Raw genomic sequence first — 24,605 nt, forward strand, 5'->3', positions numbered from 1 at the left:
TAACCTAGCAGCAAATATTCAGCCACAGTTAGGAAAGTCTTCCATGAAATGGACATGCACTTTTCATCAGGGATCTATTTCTATTCTACCAAAGCCACTCTTACACACAGATGTGGCTCCTTGCAAGGTGTCATGTTCCTTATGAACTTCTACGAAGCATGGAACAGCTGCATACAGAAGAACAGAAATTCTATTCAGTTTTAGGAACCACAACGCAAGTTCTGCTGCTAGATGTCTTTATTTTCCTTTAACAAAATACACAAAGGCACAAAATTCACTTATATCTTGTCATTATTGTACAGGTATAAATAGTGCTTTGTATTCAAGTACAATCAAGTGCAGAGACTTTCTATATTTTATGTAAACACAAAACAGTTTTGTATGTACATGCCTCTGGTTCATCTGCAACGCAAATACCAAAGGAGATGCCATTTTTCTGAGTGTCATTTAACTGAATTCTGTCAAAAAGTTAAACAATGAATAATGTTAACACCACTGTAATGACACTTTACATATGCTTAAGTTAAATGTCAGATGACACTTTACCTTGTAAACATCTGTGTATTTAAAATGTACTTAATTGGTTTTAACCGGGAAGCATTAAAAAAATATCTTAAGTTCACTAGACCAAACTTACTCAGGTCAGTTGCTGTCAGTCATTGCTCTTATACATGACAGCTAAAGAGATGTCAAATTACAGGTCACCCTTAGCAAAGCTTATAATTTAAGGTTTCAAAGATGCAAAAAGAACAATGGCTACAACTGTTAGACTTCAACCAACTATACATTCTGTATGTTAACTTAAAGACACATGCTTAATTTACAACACCCACTTTTACACATAGCTTTAACATACTGAGGCAGTTTAAGCTCAAGCGAGATTTTTAAGTTGTATCATTAAAAAAAGCTCACCTGAATAGTAACAACAGCTAAAAACTAGCTACAGAAGGCACTTGGAGTACTTTATTCTGCTTTCATTGAAGATTCTTCACTTTGTTCAGCTGAGAGAGACTCTGAAATAGAATCTTCAGTTGTTGAAACATTTTCTGCTTCCTCCTTTTCAACTTCTTCGGCTATCTTATCACTTAGCTGCTCTGGACTTGGTGTTTTATCATGCGTCTCATTTGTCTCAGTGACCTGGGATGTGTCTTCTTCAGATTCTGTGAAAAGAAAGTTGTGAAGTAACCATTTCCAGAAGTGAAGAGGTAGCTAATATTCTTTAAAAAAACAAATTAAAAACCTTTTTTAGTCATACACACATTTTGACTAGTAACTGCATAAAGTTCAAATGCCAAAATATTTTTTTTTAAAAAAGGGCATAGATAAACCTATGAAGGAAAAGAAAATGCCATGGTAAGAAAGTTCAGACACCGACTATAAATTTTATGTTACTTGTATCTATTTGCCCTCAACAGAACCTTGCTAAGCTTACTCATTAATGTGAGACAGTGTCAGAAATCAGACACAATTTTGGCTTTGTGGTGCTTCATAATGGCAGTTTTGCACAAAAAGCTACACAGTTGGTAAGAGTTTAATCTGTACACAGAACCCAAACATTGTAATTGGTAGAAGCAGCTTTAACGAGCCATATAACTAGGTTTTTCTACTTGTTTTTTCCTGGTTAATATCTCAAAACCAGCAATGAAAATGACTGTATTCTCAGTCATGTATTCCTGTTGTTCAGGCTTGAGTCAAAGGAAGTATAGGATGTGAGGAAGAGACATGCCCTCTCAATTCATCTGTAGCACCGCCTAACCATTACTTGCTTACGGTTTCAGTCCTGCAGTCCTCAACTTAAGTGCCAACTGAACTCTGCACACACTCTGCAGAAGTGACTCGTTCTTAGCCTGATCAAGGTAAAAAGACTATGCATTTAGCCTGATCAATGAGATGCTGAGCATCTACAAAGTGCTTGAGGACAGCCTCAGGGACAATCAGGCAGTAGTAGAAAGCAAACAATCTTCTACTGAAAAGGAGAAAACCTGAACAAATGCACGTTGTAACTACCTATACTCAAAGGAACAGGAGAATGATGCTGTTTTCATCTTTACATTCCACTAAGTTAAGGAGACATTGCTTCTGTAAGAAAATCAGGTACTACATGACCTTCCCCTTCACATTACTCTTGATTAAACTTAGTGAAGCTCTAAACTTTCCAAAAAACCCTCAAAACAAAGTACCCACTAAACACAGACCATTCTGACCTGAACAAACACTCAAGCTTATTTTTGTTCTCAACCAGTTTTACTCCAACATAAAGTTTCTGTTCCATCTATAATACTTGCCCAAAGCCAAGCACTACTTTAAGAACTCCTAAATGAGCACGCACTTGAAGCGGTATTATTTCTGGAGGACAGCATTACTGTGAACAAACCAACCATGTTTCTGCATCTACCTTTTAAATGAAACTCCTTTCAAACATTCTAGCAATGGTATTCCAAGAATCCTGAAAAGCAAGAGCATTAAATCGTCATGAAATATTTAATCGAGATGGTCATAGTAGTCCGTAAAAAAATCTAGAGACAACACAGGAAGCTGTCTCTATAAAGTGCTGACCACCCACCATGGTAAAACCTGAAGTTCAAAAGCATCTAATGAAGACCTCTGAACATCAGCACCAGGTAGTCACCACAAAACATTAAGGCAGTCAAATTTAGTTTCAAACTTCAAAACATCTCTAAATTCTAAACCTGAATCAAGATTGCAGTTTAACAGTTCTAAATATAGGTAAGGCAACATTAATGAAAAGGATAAAAGTGGTTCTCATTGGCACTTTCAATAGGATACAAACATCAACACCTTTAAGAGAAGTACATAAGAACAGACTAGCTTTTGATGAAAGGAATTCAAGATCAAGCTATAATGGTAAGAGAACTGAAGTATATTGCTTCATTCACGGTACTAAAATTTCCCAAGTTACTCTGCTGAACAGAGCAGCACAATGTTTGTGCCAGCAATCTACATCAGACTGACAGCTGATGACTCCATATTTCCAGAAGATTAAAGAAATCCAAGGTTCAGTGCCAACGGTACTCCCCATAACCATTCTTCAGATCTCTTAGCCACAGGAGTTGCATGTAACATGCTTGTCACTGCATGAGCACACAACTGAAAAGAGATTCAACTTCACGAACTCATTAGTAAAAGCAGCTGACTTGTAAAAATGTATTTATAGCACTTCTGTATCACATTAGCTTGCAGTTTCTTTTGAGCTATACAGCTATGGTTTAAATGAGTTACAGATAGGAGTTGGATCTCCCTGTGTTTTCAACATTGTGGTGAAGTTGGTTTCCTGATGTTAATGTTTATTTACATCTGTAAGTGAAGATATCCTCTATTCTTGCTAGGACAGCTGCTATGTTACTGTAGTGAACAAAAGCCTTTCCCAGAGCTATACCTCAATGATAGCATCATACCTTAAATATACAATCAAGGAAGATGTTCATTAAAGCATGACTGCATGTAAGCAGTTATGCTTCAAATTAGGGTTCTGATGGAAAAAGTGATTTACTTAAAATAGTATTTCCTCATTCATAAGAGATTATTTAGTGGGAAATTGCAGGCAGCTAATGCAGTGACAAACTGATTGAGTAGCACTGGACTCTTCTACATCAGTAAGTTATATCTCATATCTGAGTTATGTAAAATATTATTCTTGCTGCTTACTAATTATCAAAACTGAATGGTTTATATTGTCTTGGGATGTTTAATATGCAGTAAAGATCAGATAGATAAAACCAAAAGTCAGTATACCAGTTATTTCTTATGCCTCTTCTGAAAAATTTCACCACACACTTCCTAGCAGGAAAGAGAATTGGAGAATAAACCCAATAGTTGCTTCTTTTGTTATTCTTTTTACATAAAGCAGCACATTAATACAAGTGCACACCAAAAAAACACAAGTCATTTTCAGTGTTACAGGTAAATTGGTAAAGTCACATTTACTGCAATAAAACCATCAAGTACTTCAGGATAAAACATAGGATGAAATTCCGTTTTCAAAAAAACAAGAATTATTTTTATTTTACAGTTTTTTTCACTCCTACATCTCAAGTGCCTAAGAAAATCTCACACTATTATGGATTTACATTTTTTACATCTATAAACTGCCTCAGCAGCTCAGACCCATTAACAGCACAGTTTGATAAACATTCCCTTCAATAATAATACCAGTTTAACTAGCACCCTCCTTTCCCAAAACTTCCAAGAACATGCAGTTACAGTTAATACTCAGAAGCCCAAAGCATGCACCTCCAAGACCTGAATATCTGCCCATAAGGGTTTCCCCATTTGATTCAGAGAAAAGTCAGCAGAGTTCTGAAGAGCCTAGCAACAAATAGTCTTTTTTTCTAAGAATCTTCTAACTGTGAAAGTAGCTAAAGAGCTACCAAAACACTGAAAAGAAGATTTGATCACTTGAGGGCAAATGATTTCATTTGCCCCATCTTAGCTTCATCCATCTGATTTCAGTCTTACTTTCATGCTAGTAATACTTTTAATGAAGTAAAAGTGCTATAGCACAGGAAAAGAAGCCTACTAAGTCTTCCCCATAACGCCTTCACATCAGACCATACCCAGAGATGCCTACAATTAGATATGACCCTACCAGTCTCATGCAGTCTTCCCGTGTCAGAAAGCAAATGCCAATGCTATTTTGTAATTCCTGTTAAACATAATCAAGCAGAAGCATTCTTTATGTTGCACTGTTTCCCACAGTTGGCGCATTTCTCGCCCAAATCTTGGGGCAGTGCACTACTGAGCAGCTTTCCCTGTGATCCCTGTTTTAACTAATGTAAGATCCCATCAAGTACTCAACAGCACATCTAATTGGAGATTCTCTGGTTTGAAATTCTAATTTCTGCAGTCTTTTAAAACACTGCATCTTCCTGTTGGCTGTACACCAGATGCCTACTGTATCTGCAGACTATAAAACGTCTCAAAAGGAACTATGACTAATTTAAATTGACAATTTGTCTTTGAACTCCCTGATTTGAAACAAGGCAGTTTTACTAGATTTTCCTGCCCTGAGGAAAACAGCAAAAGGAACAAAGGGAGAAATTCCAACACACCTCAATCAAATGATCTGTTGAACACAGTGAAAGTTAACCACTTCGGGACATATCCCCTTCTTAACTATTTCTGTAATTTACAACCTTATTTTTCTATCTGCTTATCAGTAATAGAGCAAAAAGTTTTGTCATGCCTCATTTATGAGACATTGCCTAATATGAAGACATTTTAAGATCAGAGGACAGAAGACAACAGAATCAACAAGCTAAGCTAGAAGCAGGGACAGGAAGAACTAAAAAAAGATACGAACTGCACCCTTCTATCTAACTGCACTATGAAGTTAGATACAAGAGACTGCTTCAGTTGGAAGGGACCAGCAACTGCCTGACCAAAAGTTAAAGCATGTTACTTTAAGGGCACTGTCCAAATAACTCTTAAATAGTGACAGGCTTGGGACATCAACCACCTCTCTAGAAAGCCTGTCCCAGTGTTTGACTTCTTCAGTTATTCATATAAAAAACCTCATCTAGACAGCATGCTAGACATACCTTCTGTCTCCTGTGTCTCCTGGGGCTTTCTCTCTCCCGGCTCTAGAGGCTCCATTTCAGTTCGCAGTTCTGTAGGTTGTTTTTTTTCAAAACTGAAATCTGGAAGTCGTGGAGCCTGAGGTCTCGTTTTTCTTGCAGGATTCAGGAAAAAGCAGTAGGCACACCTAAATGCTACACAAAAGCACACCCAATAAATAGCCTCACTAATTAATTTTACATTTCACCTTTATTCCTACCTCTATTCCAACTGTCCACAACACAGAGATTTAAGGAACTTTTAGGACTAGAGAATAGCTCTAAGTTTACACAAAGTGTTCTAGACAGCTCCACTAACTTCAACATACATGTGCTTCTTAAACTGTTTGCTTTCAGCACTTCTGAGTACTGCCCACCACTGTGAAACACTTGACCACAATGATTAAAATAATGCAATCCACTACCACAAGATGTTACCATGTGGCACTCCTCTCCTACAAAATAATTAAGTTGGTAGGAGATCTTCTTTCCCTTAAGATGCTACTTCCCTCACCCTTTAAGTGAAGGAATGCTACGGATTCTGCAAGGTCTCTCTCTGCTTTTTGGGAAGCATTCTGCTCCAGTGGTGCTTAATTAAAAGAACAAGTAATTTTGTTCCATAGAAATACTGGACACAACTTAGGCAAATGCATATTCCCCACCCTGCCTGAAGACAATGGGGAAGTGGCAATTTCTTACAGCTGAATTGTGAACTCGACCTAAGACGACACACACATATACTATGTATCTTTGGTTCCATAGGAAACATTCAGCTTATTCTTACAGTGTTGTTTATTTATACATACAATTAAGCAAAACAAAATTAAATAGAAGATTTATCTAAGATCCCCTCATTTCTCAAGCATCAAGCTTCCACTTCTGGTGGAAAGAAGGCAAAATAAAACATCTGTGTTCAATAAAGAGCTGTGTCTGTCTTAAGTTACTGTCAGCCATAAATTCACATATAGCCCCCTAGGGCTTGTTCCCACTCCTTTTCCGATACCTTCCCAAGATCTTCTTGCCAAAACCAAATTTTGTTAAAGATCTGGTAAAAGAGGCACATTTTAATGTCAGATAATTTCTCAATATAAAACCCTTCCGAGAACCATTCATAGCCAGTAGCAATTCTCAGGGATGTATTGGAAGAGACTTATTTCTACTGAATAGTTGTCTACACATAAAGTCCTTGGCCTGAAGGTTGCAATAAAGTACTTTCTCTAAATCCTGAAATGAATCTTAAGATACAGAGTACTAAGTCACTAGAAAACTGTTCCTTTATGAAGTGGCATTTCACAGCATCAGTTAAGTACTTTACTGCAATCAAAATGAAGTATGATGCATGTTAGTTACAAAACATAAACCAACTACTAGAGTCTACCACAGAATAGCGCTTACCTACATACTCAAACTCCTCCTTCAAAGCCATACCGTTGTGAGAAAAACACTGCTGACATATAAGGGCATACCTAGAAAACATGTTATATAGAGAAATACCTTTAAGTATTCACAAACTGAAGTTAGATGCATTCTACCTTCAATACTAATAACTTCAGTATTTATTCTTAAAAGGTAATTTCCAGAATGATTTTATTATCCTTTAGAGCAAACTAAATCTGCATATTAAGTAATGGTTTTTAAAGTGAAATTTCTTTCCTTAAGTACAGTTTAAATCTCACAGTTTAACATATTTTTAATACTATCATTGTCAGAAAATAACATTCAAACTAAGTTTACATTTCATTAGAATCAAGTCAATATGAGAAGTGACTATGGTTAACACGGAAGCCCTGATCTATTTGGACAGTTCTGAAGGCAACCTGAAAGCTTTTATTATGGTAATAAAGCTGAATTGCCAAGATATTTTAATTTTTTTAAGTTCAAAATATAATTCATTCATCAACTTTGACACAGATTTTTCTCTTTGTATCACACAGCTAATACCACCCAAAGTGGAAGTTAATTTTCTCAAAATGTTACATTTTTCATACAGTGAAATCTCTGGTGAAGCCATATCATTATGAAGAGTTTGGACTAATTAACTGGTAATTCTTTTTACTTTGCATCTGGCTTGAAAGAAATAAGGTTAGGAAGCCTCCTATCTCTTAAGTGTTTAGGTATTTCCTGCAGCAAAAATTTTACCTGTTCTGAGGACCATCACCAACCAAATACTCGATAACTCTATCCACTACTCCTCTTTCCCGAGGAAGAATAGGTCTTGCTAAGGGAGGACCTGGAGGATGAAGACCTAGAAAGACACAAACTATGTCAAAATTATTCTGAATTATATGTGACATTTCGTTTAATATACATGGCCATGTATCCCAGTATTCACCAGGAAAGCTTTTAAGATTTAAAATCCAGAAGCTCAAGATAGTTAAGGTCAAGATACTTAAGGCAGCTAGGAAAAAAAATCAACTAGTATTAGCAGGTTTTGTACTAAGATAAGCACATGGCAATCTGAAGCCATGCAAGAATTAAGTAAATTTAATTCCTGGAAGTAAAATTCTCAAGGCACAAAAAGCAACCAGTGTTTCCTCAGAGAAAAGTTCAGGCTTGCAGCTATTTTCACTATATCCAATAAGAACAGGCACAAAAAAGATATGGTTTAAAAAAAAAGGCTTTTAACTATATCAGGGTCGGCCTTCAATTCTTTTTTCCAAGTTTGCTGTATGTTTCCCATATCTTTTCTCGGGGCCTAATGCTTCATTTAAATGCTTCATAAATTCTGAAAAACTTGCCCAGAGCTCAGGCAAAATGCATTTCCTAAAGAGCTTCACAAAAACGTGAAAGACACAGTATTTCCATTAAAAATGTGAACCTGACATTTTTGCAAAGTAAAGAAATGGAGCACTGATGTAATATGCAATAAAATTAAAACTCTAGAATAATTTTGTGAATACTTTGCTAGCACTCAAACACATGTTTAGCCCTTTATTCAGAAGACAACATTTTCATATGACCTCTTATCACCAGTGATATGAAAAGTTTCTAGAAGTTAATAAGGTAAAAAATAAGTTACCTAGAACGAAACATCACAACGCGCTCCAAGAACAACTTCAATTACCTGCCTACTAATAACTCAAACCAACCATCCTAGTTCTCATGCTGTTATGGACACCAGTAATTAATATAAACATCAAAAGCAATCATTGTAGAAAGACCGGTCATTTCTGCAAAGCTTGGCAAACTCTCAACTACCTGCTGGTTATTAATTTTCAAACATATGGGAGCTCTGTGGTAATACACATTAAATTGATTCTCCCCTACAAAATATAGTATAATGAAAATGAATTATTAATCTTCTCTAAAGTGGAGATAATTAAGGCTATTCATATTTGTTGCAACCCATGTATAAACTTAGATGCAACAACATTACTCTACAAACACTGAATTTACATACTTTTTACTACAGCTACATGACTGAGATTTTATATGCCTGCAAAGTTCGAGGGAATTCGAGAGAAGAGGGCTTCCATATTAACTGACAACTGCAGTAGCTTCCACTGTAGTGCTATCTACAACAAAATAACACATTTGGTTAAAACACCAGTAATTAGCAGGGGAAAAAAATGTGCCTATAAAGCATTATCACAAAAACTACATTAAATATTTTAATTAACGGGCTTGGCAACTGTCCCTTCAAACAAGCCCTTTTTTCCTTCCTCTTCCTCTAAACCTTTTTTGCACTAAAGGCTGAATTTCATCCAGCTTATTCAATGTGCCTGAATCATCCTCTAAGAATAAAACTATTATATAGCTGGTATCATTTTATTATATAGCCAGCTTCTTAAACAAGGAATGTGCGACTTTAAACTCATTAAGGAATTTTCAGTAAGCAGTTTTCAGTAAACGTGGTTTGTAACCAAATGACCGATTTCCTGGTGCAAGGATCTGATTTCTGGTACTTCAAGATAATCAAGACTTAATAACAACTTGCCTTTACAATTCACTTCAGGGATAAAAACAAATTTAAGAGTTTCATAACACAAGTAAACAATTAGTAACAAAAAAAAAGACTTGATGGGCTTTGCAGAGAAATGAGAGATCTTAACTTAGATGACAGGTTTATTCTACTACATTAACCAATACAAACAGGTATTTTAGCATTCAGATCCCCAAGATCTTTGACCCAACTTGCCAAGCATCATGCAACAAACAAAAGGCCTGTAACTAACCAATACACAGTTTCTCCCTCCATGAGAATAAGAACACGTCCTCACAAAACTCCCAAAATTATACTATCCTTCCTATGGAATTCGGTGCATGTTCTATTCAATACAGTCCAGATCATCTGACCATCAAACCAGAAATTAAGGGAAAAGCATTTTCAGGATATGAAACCAAACTTTAAGGAGGACTCATTTCTACCAGATCTCAACCTGTTGCTAAACTTTTGACTCGTACCAAAACAGTGACATTTTAGAATTCAGCTACAACATCGACCACTTTCCTGGTGTATTTGGTGTTTTACACTTTAATCTATGAGTATGGATTGCATGACTATACCTCCTAGAGTAAAAATTTAAATAAATGTCAAGATGCATGTTAAAAAATATGTGCAGGGTTTAGTGAGAAACATGAATGTATTCTGGAAGTGTTCTCCTCTGTACCTGATTTATATAAGCATAGAGCTCTTCTAAACTAAGAACATAAAAAGGTATGCTATATTGTTGACTACAGAATACTGCAAAGTTTTATTGCCGTTTAAACAAAGAAGCCATAACAGTTAAATGAGCTCAGGCAATAGGTTTCAGCATCAAAAGGTGCCAGCTGTAAAGAGTTATGGCTAATTGAATATGGAACTCCTGCTTAATCAGATAACTGCTCCGCTATTGCCAAATGAAATGCCATTTCCATACTCTCTGAAAATGGCCTGTTTTATTGGTAACCAGAGAAAACAATATAAACTGTAAATAACATTAAGTGCTCTGTTTACCCATTCCAGGCACTGAAGTAGCAGGGGATCCAGGGCGCCTTGGTAAAACATTTGACTGCAAGGATGGCACAATAGTTCTTTCTGGGGGTCCACTCAGAGCTGGTGTGTCTCTCTGCAGATTTGGCGATGCTGGAACCACTGATTTTGGAGAGCCTTGTTTAGGAGTTGCAGGTGGGGGTGTAGAAGCATTTCTTTGAGCTGTGGTCCTCTGACGAATTTCTGACAAGAACATGCACACACCAAATTTATCATCTAGTATTATAAGCAATAGATTGGTAAAAGTACATTAATGTTGTTATTCCAATCAGCAAATTACAGACTCAAACCCAGATAGGTCTATAACTAAAGATCACCAGCTGCTTGTGCACACCATGGAAATAAACCCCACACAGGATACTGTATTTTAATAGCAATAATCATTACCAGTTAAATACTTTGGGGAAAATTCTTCTAGAAGAAAATTATCAGATACCTACCTTATAAATCTGTTCTTTAAAAGCAGAATGTGGGAGATACAAACCACTATGTTCAAACTACAAGGTTCAGACAGAATTGCCCACTGGTTTTACTCTGTAGTTAAAACATTCTTCAAAATATTTAGCTTTTCATAGGACCAAAAACTATTCGGTCAACACCCAAAATATCCAGAGTTACTTAAAAAATTCCATTTGGATAAGTGAAAAAATTCTGAAGCCAGAAGAAAGCGTAATGCCTCATTCCAATCATAGTTTTGGTCACTTTTTTCAGCAACACTACCAACAACCCACATAATACCTGGACTGAAACAAAGCAAGAACAGGCTCTGCTGGAACACATCCTTACTTTTACCTCTTCTCAACTCTACTACCAGAACCGCCGTTAATTTGATATTACAAAAATCTTAACAGTTTTTTTCAGCTGTTCTTAACCTTAAGCCAGAGTTCTTATTAATACCAATAGGAATATCGTCCCAATAATATTTTATAGTCCAGATATTACATATTATTCATGTAAATCTGGAGTTCCATTCCCCAAAATAAAAGGAACAGTGCTCACGAGCATCAGTTGCTATCATCTATTTCTCATCTCATCTAATCATCTCTAGGGAGGCTTTGTAATACACTATTGCAACACTAGGATTGCAGACATTAACATGGTTAACAAATGACCTAGTCTCTAAAAGGTACACCCCTGCTACCTAAGGCTATATTTACCCTACAGAGTTGGTGTCTAGCATCCATGTTAGTTTGAGTAAGCTTGCTTGATTTCCTTGACAAGTGGACTTTAGCATTAGATTTGGACTTTAAATTAATCACCCCAAGTTTCAAGATTAGAGAGACTTTTTATCTGCTAACTTTGTGTCAGGCTGGAAGAGTTTAAGTCCTAGTTGCAGTTCACAGGTCCATTGCACCCAGCCACAGGTAGATGTATGTGCTGAAGTCTAAAGGAACAATCCCTGCCCCAAAAGCACAGTACTATCACACTAAGCTTCTTTATGGACTGGGGGAGGCAGGGAGTGCGTGACATCAGCTTACACTAGCTAAGAAAGAGTTGCTATCACTGGAGTACTAGGTCAAACATAAAAGTTCTGCTGGAAAATCGCCAACATCTAGTGCCAAATTGCAACATACACAGGCTATGCTCTTGCCTACTTATCTGCAAATATAAATAGGATTAACACACACCAGAAAAAAGTATAAAACTTTGATATCATCTGTTTGAAGACTAGAACTGCATAAAGTCTTACTAAACATCTACTTAGCTTATTTTCTTCAGAGCAGAACAAATTTAGTTTTCCCCTGCCAAACCTTCACATGCATGACCACATTACGTCACACAACTTTATCATCCAAGTCAGATCACCCAGTCAGATCACCCAGTGATTCTGTATTTAAGCAAGTAAAGTTTTTCCCCTTCACTATTTAAAATGTTCCAATCTGGAAACCAGGATAAATCAGTGGAGCAGTTACAGAAATTCCTTTAAGGTTTCCTTGGTGACTTGTTTCTATTTTGAAAACTGCTCCCACGTTGAAAGTTTTATTTTAATCAAGAATTCATTTATGATGAGCTCCACCACTGACTTTTTTTTTTAGAGTTTTAGCAGTAACCTTTCAAGTCTACCTGCACTAGAATAATGTTATCTTCTCCACAACACCTAACCAAATGGCATGACTCATCTGCAAACATATTGATTCTGACCCATGATTTAATTACCCATTTTATTTATCCATATGTTCAAGTTTGTGTTAGTTTCCACTCAGGTACTACTTTCAAAAATCAAGATAAAGGTATGCAATTTCTCAACTCTTCTCAGCCTCGCAGATTTATTTTTTTTTAAAGTGATCAATATGAAGCCTACTCCATTTGTTCCAAGATCACATTAAATATCTAAAGACATTTTAATCTACTCAAGATTTTCTTCATTCTTCTTCATGACAAAGCCTGCTTTATAGTGTTTTTACTATAAAAATGTCAAAGATCATGACTATAATTTCTACCTATATCACGAGGCTTGAGCATGCCAATTTTGGTTGCTTAACTGCTTGGAGTCTGTTTTGATAAGACATGAATATATCCATGTTCCTTCTGAGCCCACAATATAGTATTCCTAAGCAATTTCCATGCCACCTGCAAGAGTTTTGTCCCTTTTACCTCTTCTTCCTAGAGGGTCATCTTTGGCAAGCCACCTTAAAAAGACTTCCCAATTTTAAACAGCTACTGCTACTTCAATGATTCCCCATATTTTAGGTTCAACATCTTTGTAAGAGCAAAAGTACTTCATAGTATTACAGAGATTTGCTTCAGTAGTTTTAGTTTCGTTACATAATTCTAAGACTCTTTGCTAGCTTCTGTATGATGATTACTAGGTTGGGGGGAGGGGGGGCAGGAAGGGGGTGTGCACACAGTTCTCCCCCTCCATTTAGAAGTTAATTTGGCTTTCACCCGTTCTTATTTCATACTTAAGAGAACTTGCCAACACTCTGCAGCTCCCCAGATAAATTGCCAGAATTTACACTATGAGAAAAAGGAGATGCTCTCCTTCACAAGATCAGTAGCCCTTCCACCCCAGTATTTCATGACTCGTACCATGGTTGTATACGTTATTTAATGACAACACAGAAATCTGAATGTTTTGTTGCCTACAACTCAAATACCATCCCCAGGCTCCATAAAGGCACTATCAGAGACAGTAGAAAGTACAGCCCTCTAATCATTCCAGTATTACATATAGATCCTGTTGCACATTTACTCCACTAATTCCTTTTAAACCTGCTGTCCTCTTCCACAGTAACAGCCTTAACATGCTTCTGCAGTAACTGGATATGACCTATATACTTTTCAAATTGCCTTAGTCAAGATGCAATGTGTTGAGAGTGAGCCTCTTGCAAATTTCCAGATTTCCATAACCCAAGTTCCTTAACTGAGTAACATGCCCATCAAGTCTCAATGCTGACACAATGCTGATACAGCTATTGAATGAAGTTTTAATGAAGTTTTTTAATTTTCCAAGAACTTCTCTTCCCTGAATGATTTTTGCACATCTGCAAGCCAACTATATTAAGACAGATAAATAACTTAAAATTAGAACACAAGCACACTGGAGTCCAAATTCTACAGTTACAGGCACTGAACAGTACAGATAAGTCAGCAGACACATTACTTATTAGGGCTGATCCTCATATCTGATGATTCAGTATGACCTCTTAAAGAATATTAAGACATTGCCAGTGGTGAGACAGCTGTATCTTTCATGTTTACAAGCATAAAGTATTTTATTTCTTCCTCACTTCCAAACTCCATGACTTTTTTAGAGAAGAATTCATCATTTTTAAAGAGCTAGAGCACACTGCAGGTCAAAATACAGTTCACACAACCTGCCTTTAGTGGCAAAAATCTTCCTTGTCATGCCTGTACCCATCCCACAGCTTGCATCCATCTGTTATGGCATGATTTTTAATTCAGGTCATGGAGTGATCTCATTTACGATGAAGCTTTGCTACCAGTTGTACTAGCACAATGAAGGGAGCAAGTAGCAACAACAGGGTATTGTTGGTAAATATTTATTCCACTGCCAAAGCAGCAAAGAAAGCCAAAAGGTTTCTGGGTTGCATCAACAAGGGCATCACCAACAGAGATGAAATTGCCACACTACTCCACACTTGTCAGGCCACTCACGGAATACTGTGTTCGGTTTTGGTCTCCACTATACAAAAACTTATGCAGACAGGCTAGAGAAGGTCTAGGTGAGAGTCACCAGGATGATCAAAGGACTGGGAAGCCTGCCATATGATGAAAGGCTGATAGAATGGGGCTTGTTCAGCTTGAAGAACAGAAAGCTTAGCGATGATCTCATCACCATGTTCCAGTACTTAAAGGATAGCTACAAAGATTAAAACATCCACTTAACTCCTTGTAAAGAAGGGAAAGAAACGGGTAACAGGTGCAAGCTACTCCTGGAGAGATTTCAATTAGGCTCTATAGGAAAATTTTTCACAATGAGAACTGGACATTGAAATAATCTCCCCAGGTAGATTCCCCAGTGTTGGACACTTAAGATTTGGCTGTACAGGATGCTGGGCCATCTTGTCTACACAATGCTATTGTGCAGATGGAGCTCTTGCCAAAACATTGGAGCAGATGATCCTTGAGGTCTCTAACCTGGTACTCTAGTTTATTCTTATGCCAAGCTCAAGATTGAAGTCATCTGTTAAAACTACAATTATTTAAGAAACACATGTCAAAAGTCACAAAAACTGCAAAAAGAGATTGATACATATAAAAACTGAGATGCTACCAGGTTTTTTGAGCCCACTTATGTAATGCTGATTAAAGGTACTAATTAGTACAATGCACAAGTTCACTGGTCAATCAAAAACATACCAACTCACTACCCTTTCATCAACTGCTCATACACTATGTAATCAGATTGAAAACTGGTCATTATTTACCATCTTTGAAAAGAGATTCAGCTACAAAGTTCAAGATAACAAGTTCTGCTACCTAGCTAGTTTGTATCCAAAGAAAAAAAGTTGTTCATATGAACACAACTAACCTGCTTTTGACTAAATCTGAACCATGGATCAACAGACTGTTTAGTCTCTGTTAGTTAACTAATTATCTCACTTGTAATGATCACTACTTACACAGCCCAGGGAGGGGGGGAAAAGTACAATCCTGTAACTCCTTAGAAGTTTCAAAAATGCCCATGATCTCCCAAAAAAGGTGACTAAAGACTTCTTGTTGTCCATTTAAATATCTCTACAACTCTACACAAACAAACATTCCCAGGCACTTTCATCCCCTGATCAGTATTACTTGCATTCTACAAACATTTCTGTCACCCTACTTCTGGAGTAATTGCTAACACATCTCAAAAGGAAAGATGAATAAAAAAATGAAACAAAAATAACAAAAACACTACCACCAAAAACACAGATCACCTAAACATTACAGGTATGACAAACTTTCTTGGCAACCATCCCATGAGTCATATTAAGACAAAGAACAGAACAGGGTGTCAGAATGGCCTTTCAACCTTAAAAAATGAATGCTGCAGAAATTGAATGCTAGGAGGGAGGCAGGTAAGGAGCAAGTCTGAGAAAAAGCTGGTGCGCCTAGGACCAGAAGAGACAAAAGCTTTACTGCTGACATACTGCACTGCAACTACTCACTGTCTATGTCAACATGTAAAGATGGTCTGAAAGTGTTTTCATAACAAATCTGACGCTAAGCAAGAACAACGTGGATTTGACCATGCAGTTTATAAACAATTAGTAAATCCAGGTGCTCTGCACCCAAATACATTACCAAGAGCAAAAAGATAAATAAAAAGTTTGGTTACTCATAATTAGATACGAAGTTGACAACACTGATACATGTTCTAAAGCAATCCAGTTATTTTATGGAAAGTTGTGCACATCAGATTCTGCACCAGCCCCTAGGTGGTTATAACAGCAAATTAGTACTCACTGAGAAAGGCCTTGATAGGTATCTGCAGTAGTATAATACAAAGTGGCCTTTATAGTGTGTTAACACTAGCATTTGCAGTTTAAGTACAGCATACTCAACTTCAAGAAAAGCTTAACAGTAGCTCGCTTGCATAAATAGCTAACTTAAAAATGTATAGTCCATATTTTTAATGCAAACAATCTACTGGGAAAGTGTTGGGGCAAGACCACCTCAGTCTTGAAACCTGCAGGCACAATCTAGAAACACGTGCTCCTTGAAATACATGAAAGTTTTCTCTATTTCTTTTATCCAATAGCACCTTTAAATGGAACACCATAAACAAAAGAACTGCCATGTAGAAAATACCCTATTTCTGCACTAGCTTTGGGGAATCCTTCCATCCACCACATAAAAGTAGCTTAGGCACCGTATTACGAAAATGTCTTAACTAGTCAGAAATAGAAACAGAATTGAAAAGCTAAGTCAATGAATATTATGTAAGATTTGAAAGCACCTTAGTATTCTAGAAAAATTGAAAGTATGCCAGAAGTTAATTTTCTCTCTGCTTTAGCATCAAGCAGCATTAAAATTCCTGCTGTCTAGAAAAGCATCAGCATTTAGTAATAAACATCATCCAGAAAATACAGAACAGTAATGGACATAGTCTAGTAAACAGTCTATTAACCCTAAATAAAGGTCAATTGATCTACAAATTTTATCATAAAGAGACTTGAGTTGAGTGGTAAGTGCTATGAAAGACAAGTATCTATGTTAAAGAGCAGCCATTTCACAGGGCTCTTACCTTGTCCAGGTCTTGGGGTTGCAGGTGTTCCAGCAGACGGCAATTCAGCCTCCTGCCAATTAATTATAAATAACATTATCTGAACAATGAGCTCCATAGAAACTTTCCTATTAAATCAGTATCAACACCAAGAGTCTTACCTTTGTACTTGATTCTGGATCAAACCTTTCAAGGATTAATTTAGCGGTCTTGTATGTTTCCTTCTCCATTACTTCCTCAAGCTGGAAAGAAAAGGTTCCACACATCGATACAGAATTCTTCAAAGTATTTTCCCCTCATATCCCCCCATTTACAAGTGGCTTGTTAATGTTACCAAAAGGTGAAGCTCTGTACATTGAGTCAGCAGCATGTTCAGATACTTGTGAATTTGTTGTATTCAATGGAAATTAAATTCTGCTTTCAGAAATAGTTCCTAAACTCTAATGGGCTACTTGTATTTAACAGCTTTATTGCAAGGAAACACCAAATATTGCTAATTGTTTACATATAATGAGGAGAATAATTACATGCACCAACTTCAATAATGGAATGTGCAAAAATCTATCAGCCATCATTATTGGAAGTTATTAGACATGACAAGCGAATGACAGGCAATTCCTTAGATTTATTTCCTCATAGCACTTAATGCTATTAATTTAAGGAAGGTCGTTAGCCAAGTGCTTTACAGAATAAAGTCTCTGTGCCAATTAACTGCTGTCAGCATCGATTTTAGATTATTTATTAGCAGAAGCAATTAGCTTGCTGCAAATGCCGTGAAAACTCACTAACTAGAGAACAGCCATGGAATTTGCTCAAATGACTTTAAAGGCTGGATCTCCATCTTTACAGCAATTCAAACTGCTTTTCAGAAACAAGGGAACATGGTAAGAATTTAAATAAAAAAATTTACTGAGAACTATGCATACTTTAGGGAGTGTAATTAAAGCACTTCATTATTACAGCATTTTATTTACAATGCACTCAAGTGGCTTTATAGCTAATACATGGGTTTAATTAAAAAAGTAATCACTAGTAAAGTATCATTTTAGTGGTTAACAGCCAACATCAGAAGCTTAACTTTAAAATGGAGATACTTGAAGTTGTGACAAATAGCTAATATGTATAGAAATTATAATGCATTTTACAGTATCTTAAGCAGACCTTTTCTCCTAGGTATGCTGAGTAATGGGCACCTTCAGCTACAAGTGGGGGGTTTGTTTGTTTGTTCTTAAGTTTGCTGTTGGCATAAACTGCAAAACTGAAAAGGTCAGTGGTCAAAAAATTAAGTTCTCTCAAACTCATTTATCACTGCTAAAATAACAAATGGTCCACATTAACATGATTTTTAGACCATTATTTAGCTAGCAAGAAACTAAAGTTTCAGCCATTCTGTATATACAGACCTTGTAGGGATTTCACCTTTAGACAGACCTCAGAAGCTAAATAAAATTCACCCAATTTAATGGATGCTGTGTATCCATTTAACAGCTTACTCCTACACACAGCACCAGAAGTCTAAAGCAAGGAATACTACCCAGGCTGTTAATTAAGGACTGTTGAAACAAAAGGGAGTGAAGAGGGAAGTAAAAATCAATTTCCTAAACTTGTATTTCAGCAGGACTTTGGAGTTAACCCACTAACTTCATAAAACAAATGCCATACAGTGCAATAAGATCAAAAATAAGGGTCTAATAGGAAAAATAAAGTATTTATTGCTTATAAAAGTAAAAACCATAAGGCAGACCTTTATATGAAGCGGTAAGGCTAGTGAGGTGAAGCTGCAGAGTGGGGAAGTGTTAACACTGTCAATATCTGGCAACCAAAGCAAAATAAATAGCCCTGAGACCATTTACATCAATGAACATGTAATGCAGGCAACTGTCTTGGAAGGCACACAGGAAAATGAGAAATAATCTTCGGTGGGGCAAAGTGACTTTTAGGAAGAGAAAAACCAGAATGCTCCACCATCGCTTGACACTATCCTTATCTAACGTGCTTCTGGCTACAGCAGTATTAGATAGGATGGCAGTTATTTGTGGGTATGCAAGTTGTGCAAAATCAGTAACATTATTTTGAAAGGGAAGAATCCAGTTCTCATCACAAGATTCAGATGTCAAAATTATTCTTCATATAATTTCTTCATGTTACTGGATAATTACTCTTTATATTTTGAAATTCTTCTATAGCTCTATGACTCTAATAAAGCTGAATCTGAACAAGAATTAAGTTCCACAACCGACTCCTTAAAAATTTCTTGGAAGCATACAGAAATCATCAAGACTTCTATAAGCACACTCACAGTTGTCATGGTTTCACTTGTAGGATATATTTTTGCAAAATCAATTGAAATTTGAGAACACCAAATAAGGAATCAAACAGGTCAAAGGTTACTTACTCTTTGAGCAAATTAGTACAATTACTAAAAGCAAATACAGAGCCTTTGAAAAAATTACGTATTATCTCCACGTTTGCGCAGAAGACACAGGCCCATGCAGTGCCACAGCAAACTCATTTATAAATGCAAATCAATATACTGACTTCTGGATTATTCGCCATCCTGAGGCACAACCCTGAAAAGGTTAACTAGTGCTGAGCACTGGCTTACTAACACAGCAAATTGCTTGACACCTCCTGCTCTTTCTCCCTAATATACACTCCTCAGACCCAAAACTTTTCTCACAAAAAAAAAAAATCCCCAAACATGTTCTACTATCTGCCAAGTGCCTATTCATAACCTATTATTATCAAGATGAAGTGCTGAGTAACCAGGATCATGAGCGAAGTCTCTAAGAAAGTTAATACCAGCCTAATCAAGGATTTTTCAAACTTATTTCATTGAATTAATCACACCTTAATGAAGAAGCATGGTCATGTACCGCATTCTCTCCTATGAATAATTGCATGGATGGCCTCCTTTCCAACTGGCAACCAAACAGAATTCCTGTGGCAACAATATCAGTTGCCCATATTGAAAAGTAGTACGAGTAAAGTATTTTAAGCTTCTTGTAAATGCAAGTTAGCAACTGGAAGCCTCAAGTACTGGCACGGTGCAAGCTACATATTCACCATACTACCACAAGTTCTTAAATTTAATTACTTGGTACATTAAACCCAACTATGGTGAGGTATTTATGTTCACACAGTCACAAGATTCATTTCAGTCTATAGACATGTGAGTACACACAGCAGAAGTTTCCTGAAAATAGGAAATAAATCACTTAAGCAACAATAAAGTCTTCTCTGCACTCTGCAAGCGTACTCTGATCCATGCAAGTAGTGAAACAACCGAAGCAACCCTTTTGTGTGAACACTGCTTGAAAGAAATACCTCAATCATGATTTTTAAGTGTAGTTTAAGTTTCTAATTGCACACTTGCAGTACTCTAGCATATACTGGGTAGACGAGACTGAGCTTTTATCACAATCAACTCCGAGTTTTTGAACATGCACTGAAGGTTATCAAAACACCTAGTTTTCAATGCCTGGAAGACAGAAGGTATGAAGTTCATTAACAGCAGTTATTTTAAGTAACAAAATTCACGTGCTGCATTTTTCCCCTCTCCGTTATTAACATAACTCCAAGGCAGCCTTGAAATCAGACTTCCATTTTTCTTGGAAAATTAACAAATGCAACTTTCTAAATGCTTACTTGAAGTAGCTAGGAAGTCTGCCCAAGCCTAATATTACACTTAGCTTACTATTACAGTATAGCCTAGCAAATTTCAGCAAAGTTTAATTCTAACATTAGCAAAGTGATTACTACACTATCCTCACAACTCTGTCCTCAGGCTAAGAATAATCCCATCTTTAGGACTACTGCTCCAAGTAAAATCTCCACTAATTCTCACTTGTAGCAGCTTAATACTTGTCCTGTGCCCTTGCTTTAATATGCTTAACCCTCTGAACTTGCTCATCTATATACATTCAGGCTTAAGGGCTGACATCCTCATTAACTGAGAATTCTTAAGGCCAAAATTACATTGTAACAAATACAACCAGAGTGTGCCCTACTATCAAGGAGGGAACAAAGTTGTCTTGAAGTAGTGCCTTAGTTATAAGTAATGCACTCAATCCCTACTCCCAGTCCATAAAGAAACACTCAACATGTTTTAAAGCATTCACTAGGAAAAAGGTAGTGCACAGTCAGTTCAGTGGAAAATAAGTATTACACAAGCTTTGAGTGAAAGTACAAGATAGGCAACATTAAAGGGCATTTCCAGAAGAAGTATCCACATTTGTGCTTGTCAGTATGAGTATCCACACGATTACACCTCCAAAGACTGAAAGCTTTTGAACAGAACTGAATTTCCATTGAGCAGCTCACTGCACAGCCACCTGGACATTAGATCTGGTAGATGAGGAGCTTACTCCACTACAGGTACCCTTCAGCATGCAAGTGATGTCATTGGGGAAAAAGAGGGCCACATGTCTGTAAAACCTAAGTACTGGAACATTTTTCAAAGACAATTGTGTTTAATATATGATTTCTCCAGCAAGCCACTAGCTGAGCTGCAATGCAGTGAAGACACACCGCTGTTGTGGCAGTGCCTAGACAACACTTTGCATGACAAATGAATAGGAAATACATAATTTACTTATCCCAGATACTTTGAGGATCACAATGTAAATATCTTAGTAACTAATCCTATTTGCAAACTTAGTAACAAAACAGAATCCAACAGAAGAAACCTCTCCCTTCCCCCCTCCCCATTATCTTACTTGGTAAAGGGTTTTGTTTTACTAAAAAGTCAGTGTTGCTACAGTTATTAATATATAGATAGTCCTAAAGAAGTTAATCCAAAACAAAAAAAGTCTGAACATTATCCAAACCAAATTATTATAGAATGTAATTTTATGAGTGTTTACCTAAAATACAAATTGCATTGTCTCATTACTTGCAACCACTTTCAGCTCCTCTCAACATTTTAGGTTTTATGTATGATGATTTAACTTTAATTCTTAACTGAATACCTTTAAATTATGATGAAAATCCCCAATCTTCTGAGTTAAAAATACCAACATCACCCTGATTCTAGAGGTTGCAAAAAGTCTTCTCTTTTTGGTTCCTTGCAAGGAACCAGGGACCCAAGAGATCAGGAGGCAATCACATACTTTTTATTCCCCTCTGATTGAAAAATATCTGAGTTACGCATTGTTGGATTGCCCAGAACTCTATTTTACTAATCTTGTTTGCAAGTTTGTCTTTAATCATTAAAGCTGGACATGCATATATACTAATGGCAATTTATACTTACAGGTTTAAACTCTCTATAGTTTCACTATAATTTTTATATTGTTCCCAAAGTACTCATGCAGTTGTTTAATTTTTAACTACTGCCTGCTCTTCTACAATACATTGGTTTGATTTTTTGCATAAACAAAATACATTTACATCTTGTTTCAATAGCATTAATTCCCAAAGTAAAAGACTGTTCCCTTTACAATCCAGCTTTTTCTTGACTAATCTTTTATTCAATGCCTTTTCTCTAAAGTGCTTCTCACAAAAAATTCCGTTCTTCTAGAATATGATTCTCTTGATTACAAAAAACACTTAACTGAAATGAAGGCTTTACATTTAAGGCTCCAAAAGCTGTTTTGTTTTCCATGGTGCTCTTTCTGTTCAAAAAACTTCCCCTCCAAAGCTGCTCAATCACTATGTAAATTAGAGACTAACTTCAGTTAAGCAATTTTCATAAAATAATAGTTACTGTATTCATTTATTTTGTTCCCTGAAAACGTAAGCCTCTCAACCCCTTTTTATCACCTCTCCAACCAAAGGTCACTTCCATTTAATAGATTCCTTAATATAAAGATTAGCAGATATAAATATTAGCAAATCTTCTTTACCAAAGGACAATGACATAATTAGGCTCCAGGGTATCATTTTTACACCTGCATTTTAAAAGTGATCAAAGACAGTAGAAATTAAGTGAAAACCATTTGCCCTACAAAGGCCATGTAACACCAGGCTCTTACCAGACTCATTTTTGGTAGCATTGTTGTAGGTTTTCTATTAATCTAGCACAATAGCAAAATTCACAAGGCAAACATTTTCAGGATCTCATTAACAATAAAGCTTCATAATACAATGTTTGGTGGTTTTGGGGGGAACAGGGACTGTTTTCTTAGGTGGGGGGGAAGGGGCATTCAGGTCTTGATTGAGTGGGTTTTGTTGTTTGAGGGCTTTTTTGTTTTGGAGGTGGTTTTTAAGTTCTAACTTGCAAAGTAGAAGGAAGATAAAGGCACCAACATCAGCAGAGAACTTAATCATTCCGTAAGTAGAGAAGAAACAACTTTGTGTTACAAACTTCACAAAGAGTGCAAGCTATCCAAGACCTGGAATCTTTTCCATCCTGAATTTGTTTTACTGAGATTAAGTGTTGATCCAGTTGAAGCAAATACTTGGCATACACCAGTTTTATACCATTAGCCAGACAACTTAAAAAACCAAATGACCTCAGGCAACAGATAGAATACATGACAAGTTAAATTTTTCTTTTTAGAGGAAATAACATAAGAAATACGTAGCACAAAAATAAGATGGAGGAAGAAAGGAAATCAGAGGTGATGCATTCAAGATATAAACAATCTAACACTTTAAATAAAAGTAGTCATCAGCAATGAGTAAATCAAAGCATACATTTTCATTTTCTGACTAAACACAAATCACTTTATACAGTACCTAGCAATGCTAAAACAGTAGGTTTAAATTAATCTAGGAGGAGACAATTTATTCTCACGTGCAAGTAGTCCTTTGTCGTTTTGGGGGTAAGGAAAACCTTGTGTAGTACTAAAAAAATGCATGAAAACAGAAAAATGGTAATAGTTTCACCTCCCTCCACTATTCATTTATATAATACAATCAAACTCAGCTTGCAGAGATGCAAAAGCACTGTAGTGGACCATAACAACTAGCATTTCTTGAAGTTTTACTTACTATTTTTTTCTTTTGAGATTTTAAATCTTCCAGCGCATCATCTAAAAGAAGGACAGCTCAGATTAGTTTACAATTATTAAGAACATTTCAGCACTGTAAACACTGACTTCAGCCTGTGAGATAAAAACTGACCACTGCCAACCCTACAACATTAGTAAACTCTGTGTAAAGTAACTAAGGCTTTTATGTGAAAATAAATCATTCTAAATTCTGAAACTGCTTATAAGTTATAGCCCACAGTTATCACTTTACAGTTGTAACTATTAAAAAGTTTTATGTACCATTTCCTCATTACGCAAACCAATTCTAGTCAGTGCCCTGCTTTGACCTACATTAAAACTGGTACAACAATGGACCAAATACACTTAATCTCATGAGTCAAACTACAGAAAAAAGCTTGAGGTCTAAGTATTAATATATCTATTTGAGTACCAGATTTACTAGCTTCAGT

The 24,605-nt window shown here is 36.4% G+C and overlaps 1 protein-coding gene across 1 annotated transcript in view; it reads right to left on the minus strand.

Moving 5' to 3' along the window:
* Window positions 1–228: 228 nt before the first annotated feature.
* Window positions 229–24,605, minus strand: part of LNPK (lunapark, ER junction formation factor) — a 36,537-nt gene continuing 12,160 nt past the window's right edge. The window contains exons 6-13 of the mRNA XM_084264863.1: window positions 24,155–24,195; window positions 17,380–17,460; window positions 17,240–17,291; window positions 10,510–10,728; window positions 7,713–7,818; window positions 6,969–7,039; window positions 5,559–5,729; window positions 229–1,160 (exon numbers count right to left, since the gene is read on the minus strand). Of these exons, the coding sequence (XP_084120989.1) occupies window positions 964–1,160; window positions 5,559–5,729; window positions 6,969–7,039; window positions 7,713–7,818; window positions 10,510–10,728; window positions 17,240–17,291; window positions 17,380–17,460; window positions 24,155–24,195 (938 nt within the window). The 3' untranslated portion in view covers window positions 229–963. The remainder of the gene's footprint in view (window positions 1,161–5,558; window positions 5,730–6,968; window positions 7,040–7,712; window positions 7,819–10,509; window positions 10,729–17,239; window positions 17,292–17,379; window positions 17,461–24,154; window positions 24,196–24,605) is intronic.

Source organism: Gallinula chloropus (genome assembly GCF_964237585.1).
Source record: "Gallinula chloropus genome assembly, chromosome: 5".
In the NCBI taxonomy this organism is placed as follows: domain Eukaryota; kingdom Metazoa; phylum Chordata; class Aves; order Gruiformes; family Rallidae; genus Gallinula; species Gallinula chloropus.